This window comes from Pseudophryne corroboree, chromosome 5, assembly GCF_028390025.1.
Source record: "Pseudophryne corroboree isolate aPseCor3 chromosome 5, aPseCor3.hap2, whole genome shotgun sequence".
NCBI classification, from domain to species: Eukaryota; Metazoa; Chordata; class Amphibia; order Anura; family Myobatrachidae; genus Pseudophryne; species Pseudophryne corroboree.
This window is the reverse complement of record NC_086448.1, coordinates 532,744,965-532,772,101: the sequence shown is the minus strand read 5'-3', so window position 1 is coordinate 532,772,101 and position 27,137 is coordinate 532,744,965. Positions and strand designations below refer to the sequence as shown.

At 47.2% G+C, this 27,137-nt stretch overlaps 1 protein-coding gene across 1 annotated transcript in view; it reads right to left on the bottom strand.

Moving 5' to 3' along the window:
• Positions 1-539: 539 nt before the first annotated feature.
• Positions 540-27,137, bottom strand: part of TMEM170B (transmembrane protein 170B) — a 136,844-nt gene continuing 110,246 nt past the window's right edge. The window contains exon 3 of the mRNA XM_063923168.1: positions 540-3,341. Coding sequence (XP_063779238.1) covers positions 3,211-3,341 — 131 coding nt within the window. The 3' untranslated portion in view covers positions 540-3,210. The remainder of the gene's footprint in view (positions 3,342-27,137) is intronic.

The window sequence follows — 27,137 nt, the reverse complement described above, 5'->3', positions numbered from 1 at the left end:
CTCTCCCGGCCAGCTCCAGTGCACCTGCGCGGGATCTCGCTACTCACACGAGATCCCCTGCGTACTCCGGAGCTGGCACCTGCCACAGCTAAGGACAACTCTGTCTTTGCTGTTGTCTATGGGCATAGCCACCTACAGCTGTCGAAATCGACAGCTGCAGGTGTCGGAACAGTCAGCGATGCTCGTTCATACATTGCCCTCACATATCGGCCTGCTATCTTTTAGACAGCAGCGCCAATATATGGACAGGGGCGCCCCTGCCACTGTGCACTCTCTGCAGCCTTCTTACATGGGGGAGATGCGGTATAGCGCACATAATGTGCGCTGACACCGCTTCACCCCCATAGCGTCCGTTCTTACATTTACCCCAATGGCTTGATACAATGCCCCCTTAGCCAGTATTCACTTGAAAGCACTGCATAGTATATCTATCCACCTGTCACTGAAATTTGCATGCATTTAAAAACAGGAGAAATATACAAGAACTGGGTTATTCGTTTACAGAAAAAAGGTTACATTAAACAACTCTAACTCCAAACTGAAATTCTGTTTTTATTTCAGCTTAATATAAAAAAAAAACAGTGAAAAAAATGCGAGAACGCTAAGAGAAAGTCTATATTATAACATTTGTAACTTACTACAAAACTTCAGTTTTGAGTTCTGTGCTGGAATTATACTTGCATCCTGAAATGGGATGGGAAGGATTCCCAAAGTGTCAGTGCTTGTAAAACTATTTGTTACCAGTTTTAATGTGCAGCAAATATAGTATTTGTGAGCAAATGGATAATGGGAACATATACTGTAAGTTACCTTTACTAATAACCCTTTCACACTGTACCTCAGACACAGGATATTCCCAGGTCGTGTGTCGGTGAAAAGGTCAACCTGGGTTGTGTGTCCAGGGTCGAACACAGGACTTACCCGCGTAGGTTGCAGTGTGAAAAGTGCGACCTGGGTTACTCTACCCGGGTTTCATTAATGCCTGTGTAACTTTAACCCGGATCAACTCTATTCACATTGACAAATGACCCAGGTTGCCCCACAGCAATATCAGACCTAAATTCCGGGTCCTTGCCTCGGTTTGAAATGGTCTGAAACCGGTATCAAAATGGCTTGAACCCGTGAGGATGATCCCGGATCGGACCCGTGATTTAGGTGTGAAAGGGATATTACTTTACTATGGAAAGCAGGTTGCCTTGTAAATTATACTGAAATAGACTTATCATACTAAACATTCTGTGGAGGTGACTGTCTTATATTCAAGTCATCTTGTTTTAGTTTAAACACACCAATTACAACTGTAAGTAGTACAGAAACAGGCATTTTGATACAAATATTTGGAAAATTTAAAAGAGAATACAGAATAAGAAATTAGACAGCCAAATATCATTGTGGTGTATTGTATGGAACAATACTCAGCATCAGCTCTTTAAATTTATATTACAGTACACAACTAGAATGATGTATATTATTGCTCATATGGGGCTCATAGAGAGGTGGACGCAGGTGTGCCTAGGGAAAAGACACTTGTAAAGAAAGCATTTGCGCACATGCACCAGACGTGCATTAGACGTAACAAGTGTGTATGCATACACCCACACTACAGTAGAGATGTGAAGTGACAGAGTAATACCTGCTGAATTCACATTACTGTATTTGCACACAATATAATAATAGAATTAAGTGTCACATACACAGGAGATAAAAGTGTAGTTCAGAAATTTGAAAGTTGCATGCTCCATATAAATTACAATTAAATACAAACACAAATGAAAAATTAATTTAATACAAATACTGTATCTTTTGTTTCTCCCTTTCTCAGTAAAGTGGGAATGTTCTATCCTGCAGTAGTCTAAATGCAAATGGAAATAGGTAATGCGAATAGATGGTTGCAACTTCAAATAATGTTTCAGCAACATTAATGAATTAATGTAAACTAGACAGTGCAATACACATCAGCCAATCAGATGCAGATAGATAGTCATCATTATGTATCTTTACACCAGCCCCCTGGACCCACAAGGGAGACACACATACTAAAAAAAATACGGTATCTATGGATGAATCCACCTCTGTGTTGCCATCATGTAAACATACCCTTACTGTACTCGACCTCCTCTCCAGGTATTATGGAGACGCAAGCTAGCAATACGCAAACATAAATTAATGTGGGCATTTGCATACACACATGGAGATGTCCAACCCTAAATAAGCCCCATAATGCCATCCTGTTACAGGAAGCACAGCGACAGTAGATTTAGCATTGTAAACAATGTTTTTAACTAAGCAAAACATGGATTAGAAGGTCATAGATTATTGTATGTGTAAGAACTTTTTAGGATAATTAGTTTTTAGCACATTTTAGTCTGGGGAATCGTTAAAACTCTATAAATCCCAAATGTAACGGTTCTGTTATGTGAATATGGTGAAAGAAGGCAGCAGAGGTTGGCACTACGTGTGGCCACCTACTGTAGCTGCATCATGCAATGGAAATGGATAGACACCATGCTATGTGTAACAATCTGCACATATTCTGGAGATGACTATTTGGTTTTGGCAGATGAAACAATAACCACTTTGTGTTGGAACTGAAAGATAATTCTCATTTTGGAACGGATTACTGAATGTAGCATCAACATCATTATCATTACATCCTCTCACACTGTTAAGTGAAGTACATTAAAAATGATCAACAAAAAGAAAACAAATCATTTGGCACATAAAACAATCCCCTCACTGCCTCCTCTTTGTTCTACAGCAATGGCATTTTACCATTCTCAAATCATGATTCAGCTCTTCCGATCATACACATCTTCTCTGTGCTGTCGTGGAATCTTCGTGTGAAGAGCATTGTACACCTCTACCATAGAGCCATGCTCCCATAGCTAGGACTATATGGCAGAACAGTTTGGCAAGGTACTGTAGTAGAAAAAGTATCACACCTTGCCTCTGACTGAGGCACATGAGGTGCTAGGCAGTTCATTAGTGCAACAGCTTAGCAATCGGAATCCACTTTTCCTTTCAGATGATATTCCCTTTAAATCTCTTGTCCTGTCCTGCAAGGGGCCTCTTGAAAACCATGATTCATGTTTTTATGCAATGTGTAGTGGTTCTCACTACAGCACTACATGCATTATTATCTATGTGCATTTACTTTCCATTTCCGCACCATTTGGAAACAATCCTTCACATGCTCCCACCATTAATGTCTCATAATGTGGCAAGGACACGTGAAAAGGAGATAATTATTGTTAATACTGTTTGTCCAACTCCAAACACCAATGCTTCTAGAGGTGCCATGTTCTTTCCTGCTACTTGGTAAATTCCGGCAACTGCTGCACCTGTAACAAGATAAAGTCATAATTCATGAAATGAACAATGATATAAGAATGGCATCCCATTTTACTACTTAACATGTACCTCCCACTCATTGCTTTTTCTATGGAAAAAAAATCACGACTTTGATGCGTTATTCCTCAACAACCTGACCACTTATAAAAATTCTGCACATCTACATCACACACCCTACTGAATGACACATGAACCATCAAACTTGGTGTGGTAATCTCTGAGTAATTGTCCTCAAAAATTGCTTAGCTGATTACATATATAAATGCCAAATCTTTCTTCTATCATTGAGAAAACAAACTACGAATTTTAAAAGATCAACTGAATTTCCTTATTTGATGCATGATGTGACACAATGACACTTTTATGTGACACAATGTGCATGAAATTGACAACCTCCAAAATCAGGTATACTGTATTTCTGTAGGCCGCACAGTGGGTAAAATCATGTCAAAGTTAATGAAGAGTGCAATCTATAAACAGAAGGAACACAGGACAGGTGTACTTGCAATAGGTGATGGTAGCAAAGTACTGAATCTGATGTTCAGGATAGATTAAAACACAGACAGTGATTAGATTGTAGATTAGGAAATGATTTATGGGCCCTACACATTATAGATTTCACTAAACGATATGAACGTTCTCGGTCATTAATGAACGGGAACTCGTTCATATTGTTCAGTGTGTAGACACCAACGATGAATGATGCGTGGCCCCGCGCTAGTTCATCGTTGGTGCCCCGTCGCTTGTGCATGCAGGCCAATATGGACAATCTCGTCCATATTAGCATGCACGGCTATGGAGCCGGGTGACGGCGGGAGTGAAGAAACTTCACTCCCCCCGTCACCTTTCCCCCACCACCGGGTCGCCCGCCGGTCATATCGGCCGTCGGGCAGCTCGGCGGCAGCTCGGGTAATGTGTAGTCCCATTAGAGCAGTGTTGTAAATGTAGGCATAAACCAATGGCAATTTTGATTTGCCAGTAAGATACAGTATATAGATTTAGCTGATGCAGCTGTGTTAAGGATATGCCAGTCACGCCAGCTAGATGATGATGATTGTGTCTTAGAAAAATAAAAAACATAAAGAACAAGCATACCCACTCCCCAAAATAAGTAGGCAGCACCTGTCACTGAAATGGGCATTTCTCGGAGGCTACCTTGCGAATGCACAGAAAACATCATCTTGTGGTATTGTCATAGGCATGTGCCAGACTTCCATGCTTGTTTAAGGCATGAGGATGGACAAAGGATGCCTTTCTCCATCCGCAACCAGTAGGCGTTGCGACCATAGACATGAAGATAGAATAAGCATATCACTCAGGCCGACCACGATAATGGTATAACAAGACTTTACAGCAACTTCTACAGGAACATCAGGTAACAAATATGACAATGCTGTCCAGGTGGGTAACACAATAATATTCTTGAAGCAAGTATCCAGGTGGCAGGTCTAAGGCACAGCAATCACAGAGTACCAAACTATACAGTCTTTTACTAAAATAATTTTTCGGACAACAGTATTGCCTCTAACATCGGCCTCCCCCTCCATATGAAAACCACCCCCTCCATGGTATATTCCTGGGGAGATATTGTTATACCCACAGATTAGCCTACGGCTGCAGGGTGAGATCATCTGCTTTCTAGATCAGAGCATCTCATGTGGCATAGACTAGAACACACAATGGCCTGGCTGCATGGGTATATTAACTTGGTAAATTTATTTACCTTGTTTTTAGCTGAACTAAAGCTGGGTACACACTAGACCAGTGGTTCTCAAACTCGGTCCTCAGGACCCCACACAGTGCATGTTTTGCAGGTAACCCAGCAAGTGCACAGGTGTATTAATTACTCACTGATACATTTTAAAAGGTCCACAGGTGGAGCTAATTATTTCACTTGTGATTCTGTGAGGAGACCTGCAAAACATGCACTGTGTGGGGTCCTGAGGACCGAGTTTGAGAACCTGTGCACTAGACGATATATCGGACAATACATCGTTCTGGCATGGATCGGAACATTATATCAGGAACATCGTCTAGTGTGTACCCATGATATGTGTGTTCCCACGGGTCGTTAGCGTCATCCCCCGTCGGCCCTGCTGCTAGCGCCATCTCCCTTCAACTTGGATGTTGCTAATGATTAAATGCTGCAGAATGCAACATGTCAGACGTCTTTTCCCCCGTCGGACCCGACATTGGCAAGTGTGCATACACTTGCACATGCTGGGTCCTATCGGCAGAGATATTGCGCTGGGTAGAGATCGTCTAGTGTGTGCCCAGCATTAAGATGAAGTTACATCACTGATTGGAATGTCTATTGAGACAAAGCTTCTGATTATACAACAGGATGATACGACTTGGCTTGGTAATCTAATTATCAATGCAAAACTACTCATGACCAGAAAACTCTAAAACCAGCACATTTAAGTGACTGAATGGTAACACGGTTTATCAACCTAATGTTTTACAATCCAACATGTTACAATATTAAACAGTGAATAATGTAATACCATGGCAATACCTATGACAAGCAGTATACACATGACATTAGTAACAATAGTGACTGGGGCCTGATTCAGAGGTGGACAAAATGATTGCAATGCATAGATCAGCGATTACTGTTGCACCACTCAAGTGTCTGAGTCGCACTGAGAGTCAGTGAGCTTTTGTGGAGGGAGGGTGGGGAGTGAAAACATGGAAGGAGGGTGGTGAAAAAAACCATATGGTGCGGTTTAGAAGGGTCTTTAGCAAAGCTTAGCAAGGACACATAATCTGTCAGGGCAATAACTAGGTATGTGTGCTGGATACCCTGGGTCGGAACCAGCCACCATCACAATCTGTATTTGACAGTTGCCTGTATGTCAGCCACCCCCTCCTCACGCCAGAGCTTGCAGGGCAGCCGTGGGCCGTAATGCCTGACTCCCTTAGCCTCGAGCAGTAATGCCTGACCCCCCACCACCACCTTGCAGGAGCTTACAGCGGCAGGTGCCTCGGCTCCTCTGTGCAGGCAGACTGCTGTGCCTGTCACTGTATAAGCTGAGCTCCGCCCCCTTCCCTCCCCCCACCGGCTCTCTTGTAGTGCAGTGCTTACTCTGAGTCCTGGCTGAGTCGCGCACTAGTCTTGGGTAAGGAGATACATTGAACTAAGTTGAGACACATGACTCAGCTCAGTGGAGTATCTTGAGACAGTGTCTCGGTACATGGCTGATTTGTAATGCATTGCAGACTGTGCACATGCAGTGAGTGCAGCGACTACTGCCAGTGCTAGCACTCGTGGAGAGAGTGACTCAGACAGTATCCGGCCTTTAGGTCAACCCTGTCTAGTTCAACAGTCGACATGATCATTAGGTTGACATGGGAAAAGTCGATACAGTTTTTTGGGGGGTTTAAGGACTTTTTCATACCTCAAGTGGGCATAGAGTTGGTTAGAAACCTTGTGGCAAGCGCAGCGAGTCACCGCGCCCGAAGCGTGGCGAGCAAACACGTTTCAACTGTCGGTGGTCCCAGATGGAAATTCGGATCAAGAAAAAAAAAAAAAAAATGTGCCAACCTTTTGTGTGTCAACATGGCCCATGTCGACCTAATGACCATGTCAAGCTTCCATACATGTCGACCTAGTCATGTGTCGGCATTCAGTCAGTGTCGACCTACTCACTATCAACCTTCACTAGGGACAGGGTCGACCCAGTGATCCACACCCGACTCAGACATCTGGGAGTGGGTCAGCTATTCAGCTGCACTGAATAAATCAATGAATCTGATCCATCTCCTCTGAGTCTGCATCAGTCTCACAGACAGTCAGTTCTCAGCGACTCATAACTCAGCTATTCAGCTGCACTGAATGAATTATTAATGAATCTGATGAGTCTCCACTGAGTGTGCACTGTCTTAACTCAGTCTCACAGGAAGACAGGCACAGCAGCAGCCCTGACACTGAGCAGCATCACACTGTTCCCTCCCAGGGGGTGTCACCCAGGAGTGCTGCCACCCAATCACTGTGACTGACTGAGAGAGGCTTCTGGGGGCTATCTCAACACACCAAACTGTGAGTAACTCGAATCATTCCAGCTTCTAAATGATTGGAGTCAAAGGGTGAGATTCAAATGATGTATCACGCCCAATTTCCTTTCTAAAATGATCTCCGTTATCGCGCATATTGCGCCCATAGTAATCAGGTTTAGCTGTGTAAAGGGTTGGGTGCCTCGCTACTCCAGGGGTAGCGAGCTGAAATAATGATACACCGTCCCTGAGGGCAGAAACAGAATGGGTGTGGAAAGGGGTGAAAAGAATTGAATCCCGCCCATTGTGTTGAGACAGCAACTCAGTAGCCATCTCTATCGCGCACTGCGCGTGTCTGAGCTGAGTTCCGCCATCCCCGGCTCCCGTAGTCTGGGAAGCTGCTCCGTGGTACAGCACATCAGGTAAAATAAGCATAAGCAAACAGCACAGCAGGGGATAGGAGGGAGGTGGGAATGGGGGAAGATGGGCGGGCAGGGTGTTTGTAGAAGGAGGCATGAGGAATTACTATTATGTAGTGTGTCCCACAGCCATAAAAATACCACATACTGTACGTGTGTACATTTATGTATTTCTGTGCCCTAGGAAGTTTTATTCCATACAGAATAAGGGGGAGATGTACTAACATACGTGCTATGGCCGTTATCTGAACAGTAATGTGAATTGGTACTAGTCAGTGGCCACGCCACTTCTTCATGAAGCCACGCCCCTATATTTTTGACATATGTCCCTGATTTAAATATGATGGGGAGGGGTGTGTGGGTGTGGGGGGGGGGGGGGGGGGGGGTTTGGTAGGGTCACCAATTCTCTTTCTGCCACAGGGCACCAACATTTCTAGTTACGGCTCTGTCATCTGTACATAGGGGCTAATTCAGACTTTTTCACTGCTGTGCGTTTTCACACAGCGGGTGATCAGGTCTGAACTGCACATGTGCATGCGCCGCAGTGCGCATGTGCATGCCAGAGATGCGATCGGCATCTCAGTCCAGCGATCGCCTCTGCCTGATTGATCGGCGTTTTGGGGGCGCGGTCCAGGCAATGCAGGCAATGCAGGCGTGCCCAGACCTTGCGGGGGGGAGGGATGCGGCGGCTGCATGACGTCACATGCAGCTGCTGAGGCCTGGGATGTGACAAGCAGCTCCCTGCCAGAGTGCAGGAGCTGCGCAGGTAGGGAGCTGCTTGTCAAATACAAAGCATCGCTGCTGTGCGATGCTTTTGTACTGGTGCAGGGGGAAGTAGGGCCTGACATGCGGGGTGGACTAGCCCTGTGCTGGGCGTTCCCCCGCATGTCAGAGTAAATGATCGTACATGTGCTAAATTTAGCACATCTACGATCAACTGTGAATTACCCCCTTAGGGCTTAATTCAGACTTGATTGTAGCAGCCAATTTGTTAGCAGATGGGCAAAACCATGGCCCTCATTCCGAGTTGTTCGCTCGCTAGCCGCTTTTCGCAGCAATGCACACGCTAAGCCGCCGCCCTCTGGGAGTGAATCTTAGCTTAGCTGAATTGCGAACGATGTATTCGCAATATTGCGAAATGATTTTACTTGGCAGTTTCTGAGTAGCTCGAGACTTACTCTTCCAGTGCGATCAGTTCAGTGCTTGTCGTTCCTGGTTTGACGTCACAAACACACCCAGCGTTCGCCCAGACACTCCCCCGTTTCTCCAGCCACTCCCGCGTTTTTCCCAGAAACGGCAGCGTTTTTTCACACACTCCCATAAAACGGCCAGTTTCCGCCCAGAAACACCCACTTCCTGTCAATCACACTCCGAACACCAGAACGACGAAAAAACCTCGTAATGCCGTGAGTAAAATACCAAACTTCTTAGCAAATTTACTTGGCGCAGCCGCAGTGCGAACATTGCGCATCCGCAGTTTGCGGAAAATCGCTGCGATGCGATGAAAAATAGCGAGCGAACAACTCGGAATGAGGGCCCATGTGCACTGCAGGGGGGGGGCAGATATAACATGTGCAGAGAGAGTTAGATTTGGGTGGGTTATATTGTTTCTGTGCAGGGTAAATACTGGCTGCTTTATTTTTACGCTGCAATTTAGATTTCAGTTTTAACACACCCCACCCAAATCTAACTTTCTCTGCACATGTTATATCTGCTCCACCCCCCTTTCCTGCAGTGCACATGGGGCCTTGGGGGTCATTCCGAGTCGATCGCCCGCTAGCAGTTTTTAGCAGCCGTGCAAATGCTATACTGCCGCCCTCTGGGAGTGTATTTTAGCTTAGCAGAAGTGCGAACGTTTTTTTCGCAGAGGGCCTGCAAAAAATTTTTGTGTAGTTTCAGAGTAGCTCAAAACCTACTCAGCGCTTGCGATCACTTCAGACTATTCAGTTCCGGGTTTGACGTCACACACCCGCCCAGTGTTCGCCCAGCCACGCCTGCGTTTTCCCTGGCATGCCTGCATTTTTCCGAACACTCCCTGAAAACGGTAAGTTGCCACCCAGAAATGCCCACTTCATGTCAATCACTCAGCGGCAACCAGTGCGACTGAAATGCATCGCTAGACCCTGTGCAAAACTGTGCTGTTTTTTACACTGCTGCGACCAGGTAATCGCCACCTACAGGGGAGGGGGTAATCGCTGTGCAGGGGTGCGATCGGCACAAAAGTTTGTGCAGTTTCTGCTCAGCCCAGGACTCAGCCACTGCAATGATCCTGGACAGAGCTGACGTCAGGAACCCTCCCTGGAAATGGCCGGGCATGCCTGCGTTTTCCTGGACACTCTCTGAAAACGGTGAGTTGACACCCCCCGGACGGCCTCTTCCTGTCAATCTTCTTGCGTTCGGTGCTGCGAACGCTTTATTCGGTAGTACCATCGCTCCGTGGCGCTGGCCGTCGCCGGCAACCAATACGCCTGCTCATTGTGGCCCACGTGCATGCGCTGCTCAGACCCGATCACACGGCTGCAAAAAAAAGGCAGTGTGCGATTGGATCTGAATGACCCCCATGGTTTTGCCCATCTGCTAACAAATTTGCTGCTACGATCAGGTCTGAATTAGGCCCATAGACATTTCATAATGATAACTTTGACAATTAGCAGTAAAAAACAAATCTTTATGAGAAATAAAGCTTATTATTACTATTATTTCAGTTATATGTTTATATAAAATATATTTATTTATGATTTACTGTATTTGCTACTTTAGAAAAGCGAAAGATTATAAAGGGAAATAAGTGTTGTGTAATGTGACTTATTTATAGAATGGTACTGGGTGTGCAGCGGATTTGTGTCTAGCTTATGTGTAAGTCATCCAGCTGGAGATTAATATTGTAACTTTAATAACAAAAAACCAAAAATGTCTTTTTGGGGGATTTTGTTTTATAACACAAATAGAGAAGTGCTACGTAAACAAAGGAAAACACAGGCTTATGAGAAATGTAAAGTATGTGCACCAAGCAAAACACTTCATTCACTTTGTGGGGTTTATATAGAAGCCAAAAATACGCCACTAAAAAGGAGCATTTTGTATATCACAGATCTGGCTGTATGGCAGGTGCATTCAGAATGATACAGCAGCACAATCGCTTGGTTTATGACAGGAAAGAACAGTAGTATAAGAGCGTGGTTTATAACAGGATATGTAGCTTGGCAGTGGTAGTAGTAAAGGCTAATTACTATACACCAGCGGTTCCCAAAGTGTGCGCCAGGGGGGCCACGGGGGGATGGGCTAATGGCAAATCATATGGACCTGACACTTGCTGCCTCTCTCAGCACCCCATTGCCATTTACACAGCACAGCCTCCACCTCCCAGTGTGAGTCCTGATTGCTTTACCCGGGATGCCCTGCCCCCTCTTCCACCTCATACTACGGCCCTGCCTCCTCTTCCATATCTCGTTTTTCCTCCTACTCTTTACTGTGTGTGAGTGTGACAGTGACTCCTGAACTCTTGATTGAACTTTCTCTCCTTTATATTAGTGACAGTCTGCAAAACAGGAGCCTTGGGGTAGTGTCGTTGTCAATATCAATTGGCATTGAATATATGTAACTTAATATTCATTTTACCCCTATTTATTTTATCATCACAATTATGTCTATCTTGCCTCATACTCGTCCTCCTCTCCTGCCTCATCCTCGCCTGTCTTTCCTGCCTCATCCCCCTGTATCTCTTAGCCTTCCTCTCTCTGGGGTCTAGTCATGAAGCAGTGAAAAGAGTGGAGAAGTGAGCCTATGCAGAAGTTGCCCAAGACAACCAATCAGCTTCTCCGTACAACTGTATAGTATGCAAATTATAAATGTTACTTCAATGCTGATTGGTTAGCATAGACAACTTCTCCACTGGCTCACTTCTCCACACTGTCACTGCTTCATGAATAGACCCCTATGTTTCTCAGCCTCACCCCTCCATGTCTCTCAGCCTCACCAACCCACTGTCTCTCAGCATTTCCCCCCCCCCCCGTGTCTCTCCAGCATATTGCCCTGTACCTTCAGTATCACCCACCACCAATTATCTGCATCTCCATCCCCATCCCATGCCTTTCTAGCCCCCCTCTCCGTGACTCTACAGTCCACACTTACTTTCTGCTGCCTGCTTCTCTTCACCATTCCTCTACCATCTATTAACAGCATAGCCTCATTCCTTCACGCCAGGAACAAAACTCGGCCATTGGGCTTAGGGGTGCCGTGAAAACAAATGAGATACAAAGGGTGCTGTGAAGTTTGGGAACCACTGCTATACACAATTCACAAACAATATAATCGATTTATGTCTGGACAATGTTATTAATAAATAACAAGTAACGTGATGCTCCCAAAATGGGCAGGGCGCATATTTCTATCAACTAAGCAGGCAGGGCACAGTACCCTAAAAACACCCTAACGGGCACGCTACTGAGTTCACATCAACTCAAACATTTGTTGCCTTATCTTTTACAAGAATACATGGGAATCTGCTTTCTTCCTGTGAACCAACTGCAAATAATGAAAATAGTTGGTGGAAGCCACTCTACAATAATAGCAGTGGTTGGGACCAAGCACCAAATTAAAATGTCTGCCAGTCGACATCATCATCTGTTCATTTTCTGCACCAGGGATTGAGCGCCCATAACTGATCTAACGCCTGACCAGCACATATACATTTTGTTGTGGTCTGCAATTTGCACATACAGTGCATGCCATTATTGTACTTTGTCCATACTTATATGCTCCCTCCAACATCCACTACACCTTTAAGTGCAAAAAGTACCAAACGCAAACTGTATCCCAGCAACGGATGAATAAGAATTTTTGGTGCTCACGTGAAGTAGAAAAAAACAGGATTTTAATACCTACCGGTAAATCCTTTTCTCCTAGTCCGTAGAGGATGCTGGGGTCCACTTCAGTACCATGGGGTATAGATGGTTCCGCAGGAGCCATGGGCACTTTAAGACTTTTCAAGGGTGTGAACTGGCACCTACCTCTATGCCCCTCCTCCAGACCTCAGTATAGGAACTGTGCCCAGGGAGACGGACATTTCGAGGAAAGGATTTACTTTTAAACTAACGGTGAGATTCATACCAGCTCACACATCAACCATGCCGCACACATGGCATTCATCTTAACACATGCCAACGGCCATGAACAATTGCAGCAACATGCTGAAAATAATCGTAACACAACACTTGTGTAACTACAAAACTAACAACTGCAGGTAAAGTACGCACTGGGTCGGGTGCCTAGCATCCTCTACGGACTAGGAGAAAATGATTTACCGGTAGGTATTAAAATCCTGTTTTCTCATACGTCCTAGAGGATGCTGGGGTCCACTTCAGTACCATGGGGTTATACCAAAGCTCCAGTACGGGCGGGAGAGTGCAGATGACCCTGCAGCACCGATTGACCAAACTTGAGGTCCTCATCGGCCAAGGTATCAAACTTGTAAAACATTGCAAACGTGCTTGCCCCTGACCAAGTAGCTGCTCGGCAAAGTTGTAACGCCGAGACCCCCCGGGCAGCCGCCCAGGATGAGCCCACCTTTCTAGTAGAATGGGCATTTACCGACTTCGGTATCGGCAATCCTGCCATGGAATGAGCGTGCTGAATCGTCCCTCTGATCCAGCGCGCAATGGTCTACTTAGAAGCAGGACACCCAATCTTGTTGGGAGCATACAGGATAAACAGAGCCTCTGTCTTCCGTATCCTAGCTGTTCTTTTGACATAAATTTTCAAAGCTCTAACCACATCAAGAGACTTTGACGCAGTGAAGGTGTCAGTAGCCACTGGCACCACAATAGGCTGATTTATATGGAAAGATGAAACCACCATCGGAAGAAATTGTTGGCGAGTTCTCAACTCTGCCTTATCTTCATGGAAGATCAGGTAAGGGCTCTTGTGAGACAAGGCCCCTAACTCAGACACCCGCCTTGCGGATGCCAAGGCCAATAGCATGACCACTTTCCAAGTGAGAAACTTCAATTCTATCTCCTGTAGAGGTTCAAACCAATCCGATTGAAGGAATTGCAACACCACATTAAGGTCCCATGGTGCCACCGGAGGCACAAATGGAGGTTGGATGTGCAGCACCCCTTTCACAAACATCTGAACTTCTGGAAGGGAGGACAATTGTTTTTGAAAGAAAACCGATAAGGCCGAAATCTGGACCTTGATTGAACCCAATCTTAGGCCCGCATCCACACCCGCCTGCAGAAAATGGAGAAAACGTCCCAAGTGAAACTCTTCCGTAGGAGCCTTCTTGGATTCACACCAAGACACATATTTTCTCCAAATACGGTGGTAATGTCTAGACGTTACTCCTTTCCTGGCCTGAATAAGAGTGGGGATGACTTCTTTGGGAATATCCTTTCGGGCTAGGATCCGGCACTCAACAGCCATGCCGTCAAACGTAGCCGCGGTAAGTCTTGATACACGCACGGCCCCTGCTGCAGCAGATCCTCGTGAAGAGGAAGAGGCCGAGGATCTTCTATGAGCAACTCCTGAAAATCTGGATACCACGCAGCTAGTGTTCAGTACCCTTCAGGAGCTAATGGTGTCCTGTCAGCCAGAAGCAGAGCCATGAAACTATTCAGGAAGTTGGTTCCTACTTCTGCCCCCTAAGTCCCACGAAGCAGGGAGACTGTTGCCAGCAGTCCTCCCTGTAAAATAAAAAACCTAACATAAAGTCTTTCAGAGAAACTCAGTAGAGCTCCCCTGGAGTGCATCCAGTCTGCCTGGGCACATTTTGTAAACTGAGGTCTGGAGGAGGGGCATAGAGGGAGGAGCCAGTTCACACCCTTGAAAAGGCTTAAAGTGCCCATGGCTCCTGCAGAACCGTCTATACCCCATTGTACTGAAGTGGACCCCAGCATCCTCTAGGACGTATGAGAAAAGATAAGATTTTAATTACCTACCGGTAAATCCTTTTCTCGTAGTCCGTAGAGGATGCTGGGGTTCCATTTAGTACCATGGGGTATAGACGGGTCCCTTGGGAGCCATGGGCACTTTAAGAGTTTAATAGTGTGGGCTGGCTCCTCCCTCTATGCCCCTCCTACTAGACTCAGTTTAGAAAATGTGCCCAGAGGAGCCGGTCACAGCTAGGGGAGCTCTTAGGAGTTTTTCTAGTTTTATTATTTTCTGAGTTTAGGGGGTAATTCCAAGTTGATCGCAGCAGGAATTTTTTAGCAGTTGGGCAAAACCATGTGCACTGCAGGGGGGGGCAGATATAACATTTGCAGAGAGAGTTAGATTTGGGTGGGTTATAATGTTTCTGTGCAGGGTAAATACTGGCTGCTTTATTTTTACACTGCAATTTAGATTGCAGATTGAACTCACCACACCCAAATCTATCTCTCTCTGCACATGTTATATCTGCCTCCCCTGCAGTGCACATGGTTTTTCCCAACTGCTAAAAAATTTCCTGCTGCGATCAATTTGGAATTACCCCCTTAGTTAGGTACAGGCAGGCTGCTGGCAACAGCCTACCTGCTTCGTGGGACTTAGGTGTTGAGTAGGAACCAACTCTAGAAGTTAATGGTTCTCTATCTCCGCTGACAGGACACTGAGGGTGCCGATTGCAAGCCCACGAGGCGCCCGCTCACTCCCGCACCACGGCCACCACCCTCTAACAGAGCCAGAAGAAAGAAGAGTGGTGAGCACAGCGCCGGCAGCCCCCCAACAAATTTAATTTCACTTACGTCCTAGAGGATGCTGGGGTTCCATTTAGTACCATGGGGTATAGACGGGTCCCTTGGGAGCCATGGGCACTTTAAGAGTTTAATAGTGTGGGCTGGCTCCTCCCTCTATGCCCCTCCTACCAGACTCAGTCTAGAAACTGTGCCCGAGGAGACGGACATACTTCTAGAGAAGGAAAAACACAGTGGTGAGAATCACACCAGCTCACACCGAATTGAAAAACCATGCTGACCAGCATGCAACATGGAGAAATCATGCCAACTAGCATGCAACATGAAGAAATCATGCTAACCCGCATGAAACATGAAGAAACCATGCCAACCAGCATGCAACGTGAAGAAACCATGTTAACCAGCATGAAACATGAAGAAACCATGTTAACCAGCATGCATCTAACCAGCAGGAACTAGAAGAAACCCTGCTAACCAGCATGAAATAGGAACAGCAACAGCTGAACCAATACTTAACCAAGCAACAATGCAGGAAAACGAAGCACTTGGCGGGCGCCCAGAATCCTCTACGGACTACGAGAAAAGGATTTACCGGTAGGTAATTAAAATCCTATTTTCTCTTACGTCCTAGAGGATGTTGGGGTTCCATTTAGTACCATGGGGATGTACCAAAGCTCCCAGTACGGGAGGGAGAGTGCTGAGGCACCTGCAGAACAGATTAACCAAACTTTAGGTCCTCAGAGGCCAAAGTATCGAACTTGTAGAACTTAGCAAACGTATTTGACCCTGACCAAGTAGCTGCTCGGCAAAGCTGTAAAGCCGCAACACCCCGAGCAGCCGCCCAGGAAGAACCCACTTTACGAGTAGAGTGGGCCTTAACAGATTTTGGACACGGCAAGCCTGCCGTAGAATAAGCATGCTGGATAGAAAACCTGATCCAGCGAGAAATTGTCTGCTTAGAAGCAGGACGCCCAACCTTGTTGGGATCATAAAGGATAAACAGAGCGTCCGACTTTCTGTGACGAGAAGTTCTCTTCACATATATTTTCAAAGCCCTCACAACACTCAAGGACTTTGAGTAATCGAGGAGTCAGTAGCTACTGGCACTGCAATAGGTCAGTTGACATGAAAAGCCGACACAACCTTTGGAAGAAATCGCTGACGCTTTCTGATCTCAGCTCTATCCTCATGGAAAATCAAGTAAGGGCTCTTGTGCAACAATGCCCCCTGTGACAGCCTTCCAAGTAAGAAACATTACGTCCACCTCCTGCAAAGGTTCGAACCAATCTGATTTCAGGTACTGCAACACCACATTAAGATCCCAAGGTGCCGAAGGAAGCAAAAAGGGTGGTTGGATGTGCAGAACTCCTTTCAAGAATGTCTGAACCTCAGGGAGGGTTGTTTCTGGAAGAAAATGGCCGAAATCTGGACTGGACTTTTATGGAGCCCAAGCGTAGGTCCACATCCACACCTGCTTGCAGGGAGAGGAGAAACCACCCAAGTTGAAACTCCACCATAGGAAACTTCTTGGATTCACACCAAGACACATACTTTTTACCAAATCAGATGGTAATGTTTTGACGTTACTCCCTTCCTAGCCTGTAGGAATGACCTTGTTCGGAATGCCTTTCCGAGCTAAGATCTGGCATTCAACCTCCATGCCGTCAAACGTAGCCGCGGTAAGTCTTGATACGTGAATGGCCACTGTTGAAGAAGGTCCTCGCGAAGAGGAAGAGGCCTCGGATCCTCCAAGAGTAATCCTAGAAGATCCGCGTACCAAGCCCTTCTTGGCCAGTCCAGAGCAAAGAGGATCGCCTGAACTCTTGTTCTTTTTATTAGTTTAAGAATCCTTGGGATGAGTGGAAATGGAGGGAACACATACACTGACTGGGACACCCACGGAGTTACCAGGGCATCCACCGCCACTGCCTGTGGGTCTCTTGACCTGGAACAGTACCTCCGAAGCTTCTTGTTGAGGCCATCATGTCTATCTTAGGTACACCCCATCGGCTTGTTACCTCTGCAAATAGAGATCGCATCTGCTGAGGAAGTCTGCTTCCCAGTTGTCCACTCCCAGAATGAAGATTGCTGACAGCGCCAGCGCATGTCTTTCTGCCCAGAGGAGAATTCTCGGTACCTCTGACATTGCAGCTCTGCTCTTCGTTCCGCCTTGCCTGTTTATGTAGGGCACCGCCCTGATATTGCCTGACTGAACTTGAATGGCTTGATCTTTCAGAAGAGATGCCGCTTGTAGAAGGCCGTTGTATATGGCCCTGAGTTCCAGAATGTTTACTGGAAGGAGAGCTTCTTGACTTGACCATTTTCCTTGGAAGTCTTCCCCTTGGGTGACTGCTCCCCAACCTCTGAGACTTGCATCCGTGGTTAGAAGAATTCAATTCTGAATCCCGAACCTGCGGCCCTCGAGTGGGTGAGTAGTTTGCAGCCACCAGAGGAGTGAATTTCTGGCTTTCGGCAACAGGCGTATCCGCTGGTGCATGTGAAGATGTGATCCCAACCATTTGTCCATGAGAGCCAGTTAAAAGAACCGTGCGTGGAATCTTCCGTACTGTAAGCCTCGTAGGAGGCTACCATCTTCCCCAGAAGGTGAATGCACTGACGAACCGATACCCGGGCTGGCTTCAGGACATCCCGGACCATTGATTGGATCACCGACGCTTTCTGCCAGCTCCAAATGTGACTTTGGAAGGTTCAGGATCCACCCAAGATCCTGGAGTAAGAGAGTTGAGAGAGCAATACTCTGTAACAGCCTCTCCCTGGAAGATGCTTTTAGCAGCAGATCGTCCAGATATGGAATTATGTTCACTCCCTGTCTGCGAAGGAGTAGCATTATCTCTGCCATGACCTAGGGGAACACCCTTGGTGCTGTAGCGAGGCCAAATGGCAATGCCTGGAACTGATAGTGACAGTCCTGCAGCGCAAATCTTAGATAAGCCTGGTGAGGCTGCCAAATTGGAATGTGAAGGTACACATCCTTGATATCCAGGGATACTAGGAATTCCCCCTCCACTAGACCTGAGATCACCTCTCTCAGAGACTCCATCTTGAATTTGAATTCCCTCAAGTAGGGTTCAATGTTTTTAGGTCTAGTATTGGCCTTACCGAACCGTCCAGTTTCGGTAGCACAAACAGGTTTGAGTAATAACCCTTGTGTTGTAGGTGAGGTGGAACTGGAACAATGACATTTGTTTGGCAAATGTTTGAATAGTTATCAGCAGTAGTGTACTTTCTGTCCGAGAAGCTAGTAATAATCTGTGAGGCGGGAGTACTAGAAACTCCAGTCTGCACCACTGGGCAACCTAACCGTTTCCAGGGGTCTAGGCAGGATCTCGCCCAGATGTTTAACTGAAATCTCTATAGTCTCGCTCTCACCTGCCTGATCCCCAGGCAGTGAGGTCCACCGACAAACCAAAGGGTTTGAGAAGGCAGAATCCGAAATCCGTCCCTGGGACCCTGGCGGTGCAGGTTTTCTGGGTTTTCCCCAACGCCCTCTAAAGGAAGTGGAGGAACCCTTGGACTCATGTTTATACCTTGCTGTTCGAAGGGATTGCAGTGTAGGTGTAGGATATAATTTCCTGGTCTGTGCAGCTGCGGAAGGAAGATATGTCGACTTACTCGCAGTTGGCATGGACACTCACGTATCCAGTGCGTCCCAACAGGGCCTCACCTGTGAAGGACAGACCCGCCATACCTTTCTTGGAATCTGTATCTGCAGTCCATTGGTGTAGCCACCGTCCCCTGCTTGTCTAAACTGCCAGAGTAGTGGCCCCTGCGTGACGCAGGCCAATCTCCTTCATGGCCTCCAGCCGTGAAGCCTGTAGAATCCTGTAAGTGACACAGAAACAAGCAAATGTCACTCCTATACATAGAATCTATATCATCAAGTAAGGAGCCTGACCACGTAACTATAGCCCCAGAGATCTACGCAAGCGAGGGTCTCTGAGCCACATCTGTAGCCGTGCACAGTATTAGAGAGTAGTCTCAATCTGCGATCAGTGTAATCCTTTATGGAGGTTGTACCAGGGACAGGTAACACAACCTTCTTTGACAATTTAGACACTCTTTAGGGATGTGGATTATATTTCTGGGTGTACTCAGGTTTTCCCAAAAAAGGAGTTTAACACTCTAAATATAAAATATTCCTCATCCCTATTAGCCTCAAACTATATGTTGCACCCCTCATATGTCAGTTGCATTATATGACAAGTGTACGCTTTTCAGGGTACGTAGTTGGGGTGAGAGGCACAGCTGTGGGATTTGATTCCCCAGACATCTCAAAACTGTGGCTTCTTCCCAGCATGGGACATATTTGAAGAAATATATGTGAAAGTACACCTTATGTAGGCCACCCCAGGGGGATCTGCCACCGAAGCCTGAGAATTTGTACAGTTATGAGCATGGTATAGACTCCCCAGGAGAAGATATACAGTCTGCAGTACAGGACAAAGTCCCCCAAATATGGTACAGTGGGTTACACACACACAGGAAAATGTCAGTACAATTTCCCCCCCAGAATACCTTCAGAGAGTCACAGAGTACAAGGAGCCAGCCACACCGCACCCTTATAGGCTTTTATTATGATAAAAAAACCTCTGACTAGCTGAGCCTTAACAGGGTAGCTAGTATCGAATTACACTCCCCCATATCTATAACACAGTGTTACTTATGTGGAGGGCAGCGCTCCCTGCCAGCGTCTCTGTTGATGAACTGCAGGGAGAAAATGGCGCTGGTGAGTGCTGGATCCGCTCTGAGGCGAAGTCCCGCTCCCTGTAATGGCGCGTCTTCCAGCACTTATTGTATTATACTGGCCTGAGGTATTTTTTTGCTAACAGCGGGATTAGCCCCTGTTAGCAGTGTAGGGTGATTGCGCTGGCCCAGGATGCCCCTCACAGCGCCGTACACAGTGTGCCGCTGAGCCTTCCAGGGCGCAGCCTGTCAGAGCTGCGCTCCCACCCTTGTGCCGCCATTCCCACCGGCGACCCGCTCTCCGGGGCCGCCGGCGCAGTACTCACCACTCTTCTTTTTTCTGGCTCTGTTAGAGGGTGGCGGCCGTGCTGCGGGAGTGAGCGTGTGCCTCGTGTCCTGTCAGCGGAGATCGAGAACCATTAACTTCTAGAATTGGTTCCTACTCAACCCCTAAGTCCCACGAAGCAGGTAGGCTGTTGCCAGCAGCCTGCCTGTACCTACTAAACTCAGAAAATAATAAAACTAGAAAAACTCCTAAGAGCTCCCCTAGCTGTGACCGGCTTCTCCGGGCACATTTTCTAAACTGAGTCTGGTAGGAGGGGCATAGAGGGAGGAGCCTGCCCACACTATTAAACTCTTAAAGTGCCCATGGCTCCCAAGGGACCCGTCTATACCCCATAGTACTAAATGGAACCCCAGCATCCTCTAGGACATAAGTGAAATTAAATTTGTTGGGGGAAAATCAGAAGTGGGTTTCACATCTTAGTCTAATGACAACCAAATTATAAAGTCTTCTCCACTCCTCTCTATGGGGGTAATTCCAAGTTGATCACAGCAAGATCTTTGTTAGCATTTGGGCAAAACCATGTGCACTGCAGGGGAGGCAGATATAACATGTGCAGAGAGAGATAGATTTGGGTGTGGTGAGTTCAATCTGCAATCTAAATTGCAATGTAAAAATAAAGCATCCAGTATTTACCCTGCACAGAAACAAAATAACCCACCCAAATCTAACTCTCTCTGCAAATGTTATATCTGCCCCCCCCCCCTGCAGTGCACATGGTTTTACCCAACTGCTATAAAATTTCCTGCTGCGATCAACTTGGAATTACCCCCAATGTTTGACAAATTCCAACTGCTTAGTGACTGAAGCGAACACAGGTGACTAAGGGGGACATTTACTAAGCAGTGGTAAAAGCAGAGAAGTGAGCCAGTGGAGAAGTTGCCCATGACAATCAATCAGCACTGAAGTAACATCTACAATTTGCATACTATAAAATTACACAGAGTTGCTGATTGTTTGATGGAGCAATTTCTCCACTGGCTCACTTCTCCGCTCTTATCACTACTTATTAATTGTCCCCCTTAATTAGTACCTCGGGTCATTTTGATTTAACCATCTGTGCTGAAGGCTGGATATCACTAAAACCTGCACTGTTAAAGGCCCTACACACATGCCGATTTGTTTGAAAGATATGAACGATCTCGTTCATAAATGAACGAGAACTCGTTTATATCTTTCAGTGTGGAGGCTCCAGCGATGAACGATGCGCGGCCCCGCGCTCGTTCATCGCTGGTCCCCCGTCGGCTGTGCATGCAGGCCAATATGGACGATCTCGTCCATATTTGCCTGCACTTCAATGGAGCCGTGTGACGGGGGAGTGAAGATACTTCACTCCCCCCGTCACTGCCCCCCCGCCGCCGGGTCGCCCGTCGGCCGTATCGGCCGTCGGGCACCTCGGTGGCGGATCGGCATGTCTGTAGGACCCATTAGTGTGCTTTAATGACCGAGGCTAGAAACCCCTGGAAAAGGAGTTCACAAGTTGAAATATCCAATATTCAGGAGATATTGGGGGTCATTCCGAGTTGATCGCTCGCTAGCAGTTTTTAGCAGTCGTGCAAACGCTAAGCCGCCTCCCTCTGGGAGAGTATTTTAGCTTAGCAGAAGTGCGAACAAAAGGATCGCAGAGCGGCTACAAAAAAAAATTGTGCAGTTTCAGAGTAGCTCCAGACCTACTCCTAGCTTGCGATGACTTCAGACTGTTCAGTTCTGGATTTGACGTCACAAACACACCCTGCGTTCTCCCAACCATGCCTGCGTTTTTCCTGGCACGCCTGCGTTTTTTCGAACACTCCCTGAAAACGGTCAGTTAACACCCAGAAACGCCCACTTCATGTCAATCACTCTGAGGCCAGCAGTGCGACTGAAAAGCTTTGTAAAACTTTTTTTTTTTGTAAACCTTGTGTAAAACTGCACCGGCCGTTGTGAAAGTACGTCGCGCGTGCGCATTACTCCGCATATGCATGCGCAGAGGTGCCGTTTTTTTTGCTTCATCGCTGGGCAGCGAACATTTTCAGCTAGCGATCAACTCGGAATGACCCCCATAGACCACAAAATAAACGTAAACCTTAAACCTATTACTCTAAATTCTGAATGATTGTTAATATAGACCTGGAGAAAAATAAGAATTTACTCACCGGTAATTCTATTTCTCGTAGTCCGTAGTGGATGCTGGGAACTCCGTAAGGACCATGGGGAATAGACGGGCTCCGCAGGAGACTGGGCACTCTAAAGAAAAGATTAGGTACTATCTGGTGTGCACTGGCTCCTCCCTCTATGCCCCTCCTCCAGACCTCAGTTAGGGAAACTGTGCCCGGACGAGCTGACATTACAAGGAAAGGAAATTTGAATCCAGGGTAAGACTCATACCAGCCACACCAATCACACCGTACAACTTGTGATAACCTTACCCAGTTAACAGTATGAACAACAACTGAGCCTCACTCAACGGATGGCTCATAACAATAACCCTTATTTAAGCAATAACTATATACAAGTATTGCAGAAAGTCCGCACTTGGGACGGGCGCCCAGCATTCACTACGGACTACGAGAAATAGAATTACCGGTGAGTAAATTCTTATTTTCTCTGACGTCCTAGTGGATGCTGGGAACTCCGTAAGGACCATGGGGACTATACCAAAGCTCCCAAACGGGCGGGAGAGTGCGGATGACTCTGCAGCACTGAATGAGCAAACACAAGGTCCTCCTCAGCCAGGGTATCAAACTTGTAGAACTTTGCAAATGTGTTTGAACCCGACCAAGTAGCCGCTCAGCAAAGCTGTAAAGCCGAGACCCCTCGGGCAGCCGCCCAAGAAGAGCCCACCTTCCTTGTGGAATGGGCTTTTACTGATTTTGGATGCGGCAATCCAGCCGCAGAATGAGCTAGCTGAATCGTGCTACAGATCCAGCGCGCAATAGTTTGCTTTGAAGCAGGAGCACCCAGCTTGTTGGGTGCATGCAGGATAAACAGCGAGTCAGTCTTCCTCACTCCAGCCGTTCTGGAAACATATATTTTCAAAGCCCTGACTACGTCCAGTAACTTGGAGTCCTCCAAGTCCCGAGTAGCCGCAGGCACCACAATAGGTTGGTTCAAATGAAACGATGATACCACCTTTGGGAGAAATTGGGGACGAGTCCTCAATTCTGCCCTGTCCATATGGAGGTCAGATATGGGCTTTTACATGACAAAGCCGCCAATTCCGACACACGCCTAGCCGATGCTAAGGCCAACAGCATGACCACTTTCCACGTGAGATACTTTAGTTCCACGGTCCTAAGTGGCTCAAACCAGTGGGATTTCAGGAAATCCAACACAACGTTAAGATCCCAGGGTGCCACTGGTGGCACAAAAGGGGGCTGAATATGCAGCACTCCCTTAACAAACGTCTGAACCTCAGGCAGTGAAGCCAGTTTTTTTTTAAAGAAAATGGATAGGGCCGAAATCTGGACCTTTATGGACCCCAATTTTAGGCCCATAGTCACCGCTGACTGTAGGAAGTGCAGGAAACGACCCAGCTGGAATTCCTCTGTAGGGGCCTTCCTGGCCTCACACCAAGCAACATATTTTCGCCATATACGGTGATAATGCTTTGCTGTCACGTCTTTCCTAGCCTTTATCAGCGTAGGAATAACTTCATCCGGAATGCCTTTTTCAGCTAGGATCCGGCGTTCAACCGCCATGCCGTCAAACGCAGCCGCGGTAAGTCTTGGAACAGACAGGGCCCTTGTTGCAGCAGGTCCTGTCTGAGAGGCAGAGGCCATGGGTCCTCTGTGCGCATTTCTTGCAGTTCCGGGTACCAAGTCCTTCTTGGCCAATCCGGAACAATGAGTATTGTTCTTATTCCTCTCTTTCTTACTATTCTCAGTACCTTGGGTATGAGAGGAAGAGGAGGAAACACATATACCGACTGGTACACCCACGGTGTCACTAGGGCGTCCACAGCTATCGCCTGAGGGTCCCTTGACCTGGCGCAATATCTTTTTAGCTTTTTGTTGAGGCGGGACGCCATCATGTCCACCTGTGGCAGTTCCCATCGCTTTGCGATCTCTGTGAAGACTTCTTGATGAAGTCCCCACTCTCCCGGGTGGAGGTCGTGTCTGCTGAGGAAGTCTGCTTCCCAGTTGTCCACTCCCGGAATGAACACTGCTGACAGTGCTTGCACGTGATTCTCCGCCCACCGAAGAATCTTTGTGGCTTCCGCCATTGCCATCCTGCTTCTTGTGCCGCCCTGGCGGTTTACATGGGCGACCGCCGTGATATTGTCTGACTGAATCAGTACTGGCCGGTTTCGAAGCAGGGGCTCTGCTTGACTCAGGGCGTTGTAAATGGCCCTTAGTTCTAGTATATTTATGTGTAGAGAAGTCTCCAGACTTGACCACAGCCCTTGGAATGTTCTTCCCTGAGTGACTGCCCCCCATCCTCGGAGGCTTGCATCCGTGGTCACCAGGACCCAGTCCTGTATGCCGAACCTGCGGCCCTCGATAAGGTGAGCACTCTGCAGCCACCACAGAAGAGACACCCTGGCCCTTGGGAACAGGGTGATCAGCCGATGCATCTGAAGATGCGATCCGGACCACTTGTCCAACAGATCCCACTGAAAGATCCTCGCATGGAACCTGCCGAAGGGAATGGCTTCGTATGAAGCCACCATCTTTCCCAGGACTCGCGTGCAGTGATGCACCGATACCTGTTTTGGTTTCAGGAGGTCCCTGACCAGAGATGCTAATTCCTGGGCCTTCTCCACCGGGAGAAACACCTTCTTCTGTTCTGTGTCCAGAATCATGCCCAGGAAAAGCAGACGCGTCGTAGGAATCAGCTGCGACTTTGGAACATTCAGAATCCAGCCGTGCTGTTGCAACACTTCCTGAGAGAGTGCAACGCTGATCAACAACTGCTCCCTGGACCTCGCCTTTATGAGGAGATCGTCCAAGTGCGGAATAATTATAACTCCCTTCTGCCGAAGGAGTATCATCATTTCAGCCATTACCTTGGTAAATATTCTCGGTGCCGTGGACAGGCCAAACGGCAACGTCTGGAACTGGTAATGACAGTACTGTACCACAAACCTGAGGTACTCCTGGTGAGGTGGGTAAATGGGGACATGCAAGTAAGCATCTTTGATGTCCAGCGACACCATAAAATCCCCCTCTTCCAGGCTTGCAATAACCGCTCTGAGCGATTCCATTTTGAACTTGAATTTCTTTATATAAGTGTTCAAGGATTTTAAATTCAGAATGGGTCTCACCGAACCGTCCGGTTTCGGTACCACAAACATTGTGGAATAGTAACCCCTTCCCTGTTGAAGGAGGGGGACCCTGACAATCACTTGCTGGAGGTACAGCTTGTGAATTGCCGCCAGTACTACCTCCCTTACCATGGGGGAAGCTGGCAAGGCTGATTTGAGGTAACGGCGGGGGGGAGACGCTTCGAATTCCAGCTTGTATCCCTGAGATACAATTTGTATAGCCCAGAGATCCACCTGTGAGCGAACCCACTGGTTGCTGAAGTTTCGGAGACGCGCCCCCACCACACCTGGCTCCGCCTGTGGAGCCCCAACGTCATGCGGTGGACTTAGTGGAAGCAGGGGAGGACTTTTGCTCCTGGGAATTGGCTGCATGGTGCAGCTCCTTACCTCTACCCCTGCCTCTGGCAAGAAAGGATGCGCCCCTGACCCTCTTGCCTTTTTGGGAACGAAAGGACTGCATTTGATAATACGGTGCTTTCTTAGGTTGTGAGGAAACCTGAGGCAAGAAAGTCGACTTTCCAGCTGTCGCTGTAGACACGAGGTCCGACAGACCGTCCCCAAACAATTCCTCACCCTTATAAGGCAAAACCTCCATGTGTTTTTTAGAATCAGCATCTCCTGTCCATTGCCGAGTCCATAAGACCCTCCTGGCAGAAATGGACATAGCATTAATTCTAGAGCCCAGCAGGCAAATGTCCCTCTGAGCATCCCGCATATATAAGACGACGTCTTTGATATGGCCCAGGGTTAGCAAAACAGTATCTCTGTCGAGGGAATCTATGTCGTCTAACAGAGTATCTGTCCACGCTGCTACAGCACTACACATCCAGGCTGAAGCAATAGCAGGTCTCAGTAGAGTACCAGAGTGTGTATACACTGACTGACTGTCCGTTGGCGGGAAAGGGTACGCCATCAGTAACCTCTTAGAAATCACTAATTTCTTATCAGGGGAACTCCACGCTTCTTCACACAATTCATTTAATTCATCAGATGGGGGAAAAGTCACTGGCTGCTTTTTCTCCCCAAACATATAAACCCTCTTGGTATTAACAGGGTTAATCTCAGAAATGTGTAATACATCTTTCATTGCAATAATCATGTATTGGATGGCCTTGGTCATTTTAGACTGTAAATGTGCCTCATCATCGTCGACACTGGAGTCGGACTCCGTGTCGACATCTGTGTCAACCATCTGAGATAGAGGGCGTTTATGAGCCCCTGACGGTTTCTGAGTCGCCTGGGCAGGCGCGGGCTGAGACCCCGGCTGTCCCAAGGCTGCAGCGTCATCAAATCTTTTATGTAAGGAGTTTACATTGTCATTTAAGACCTTCCACATATCCATCCAATCAGGTGTCGGCCCCGATGGGGTCGACACCACACTTATCTGCCCTTGCTCCGCCTCCACGTAA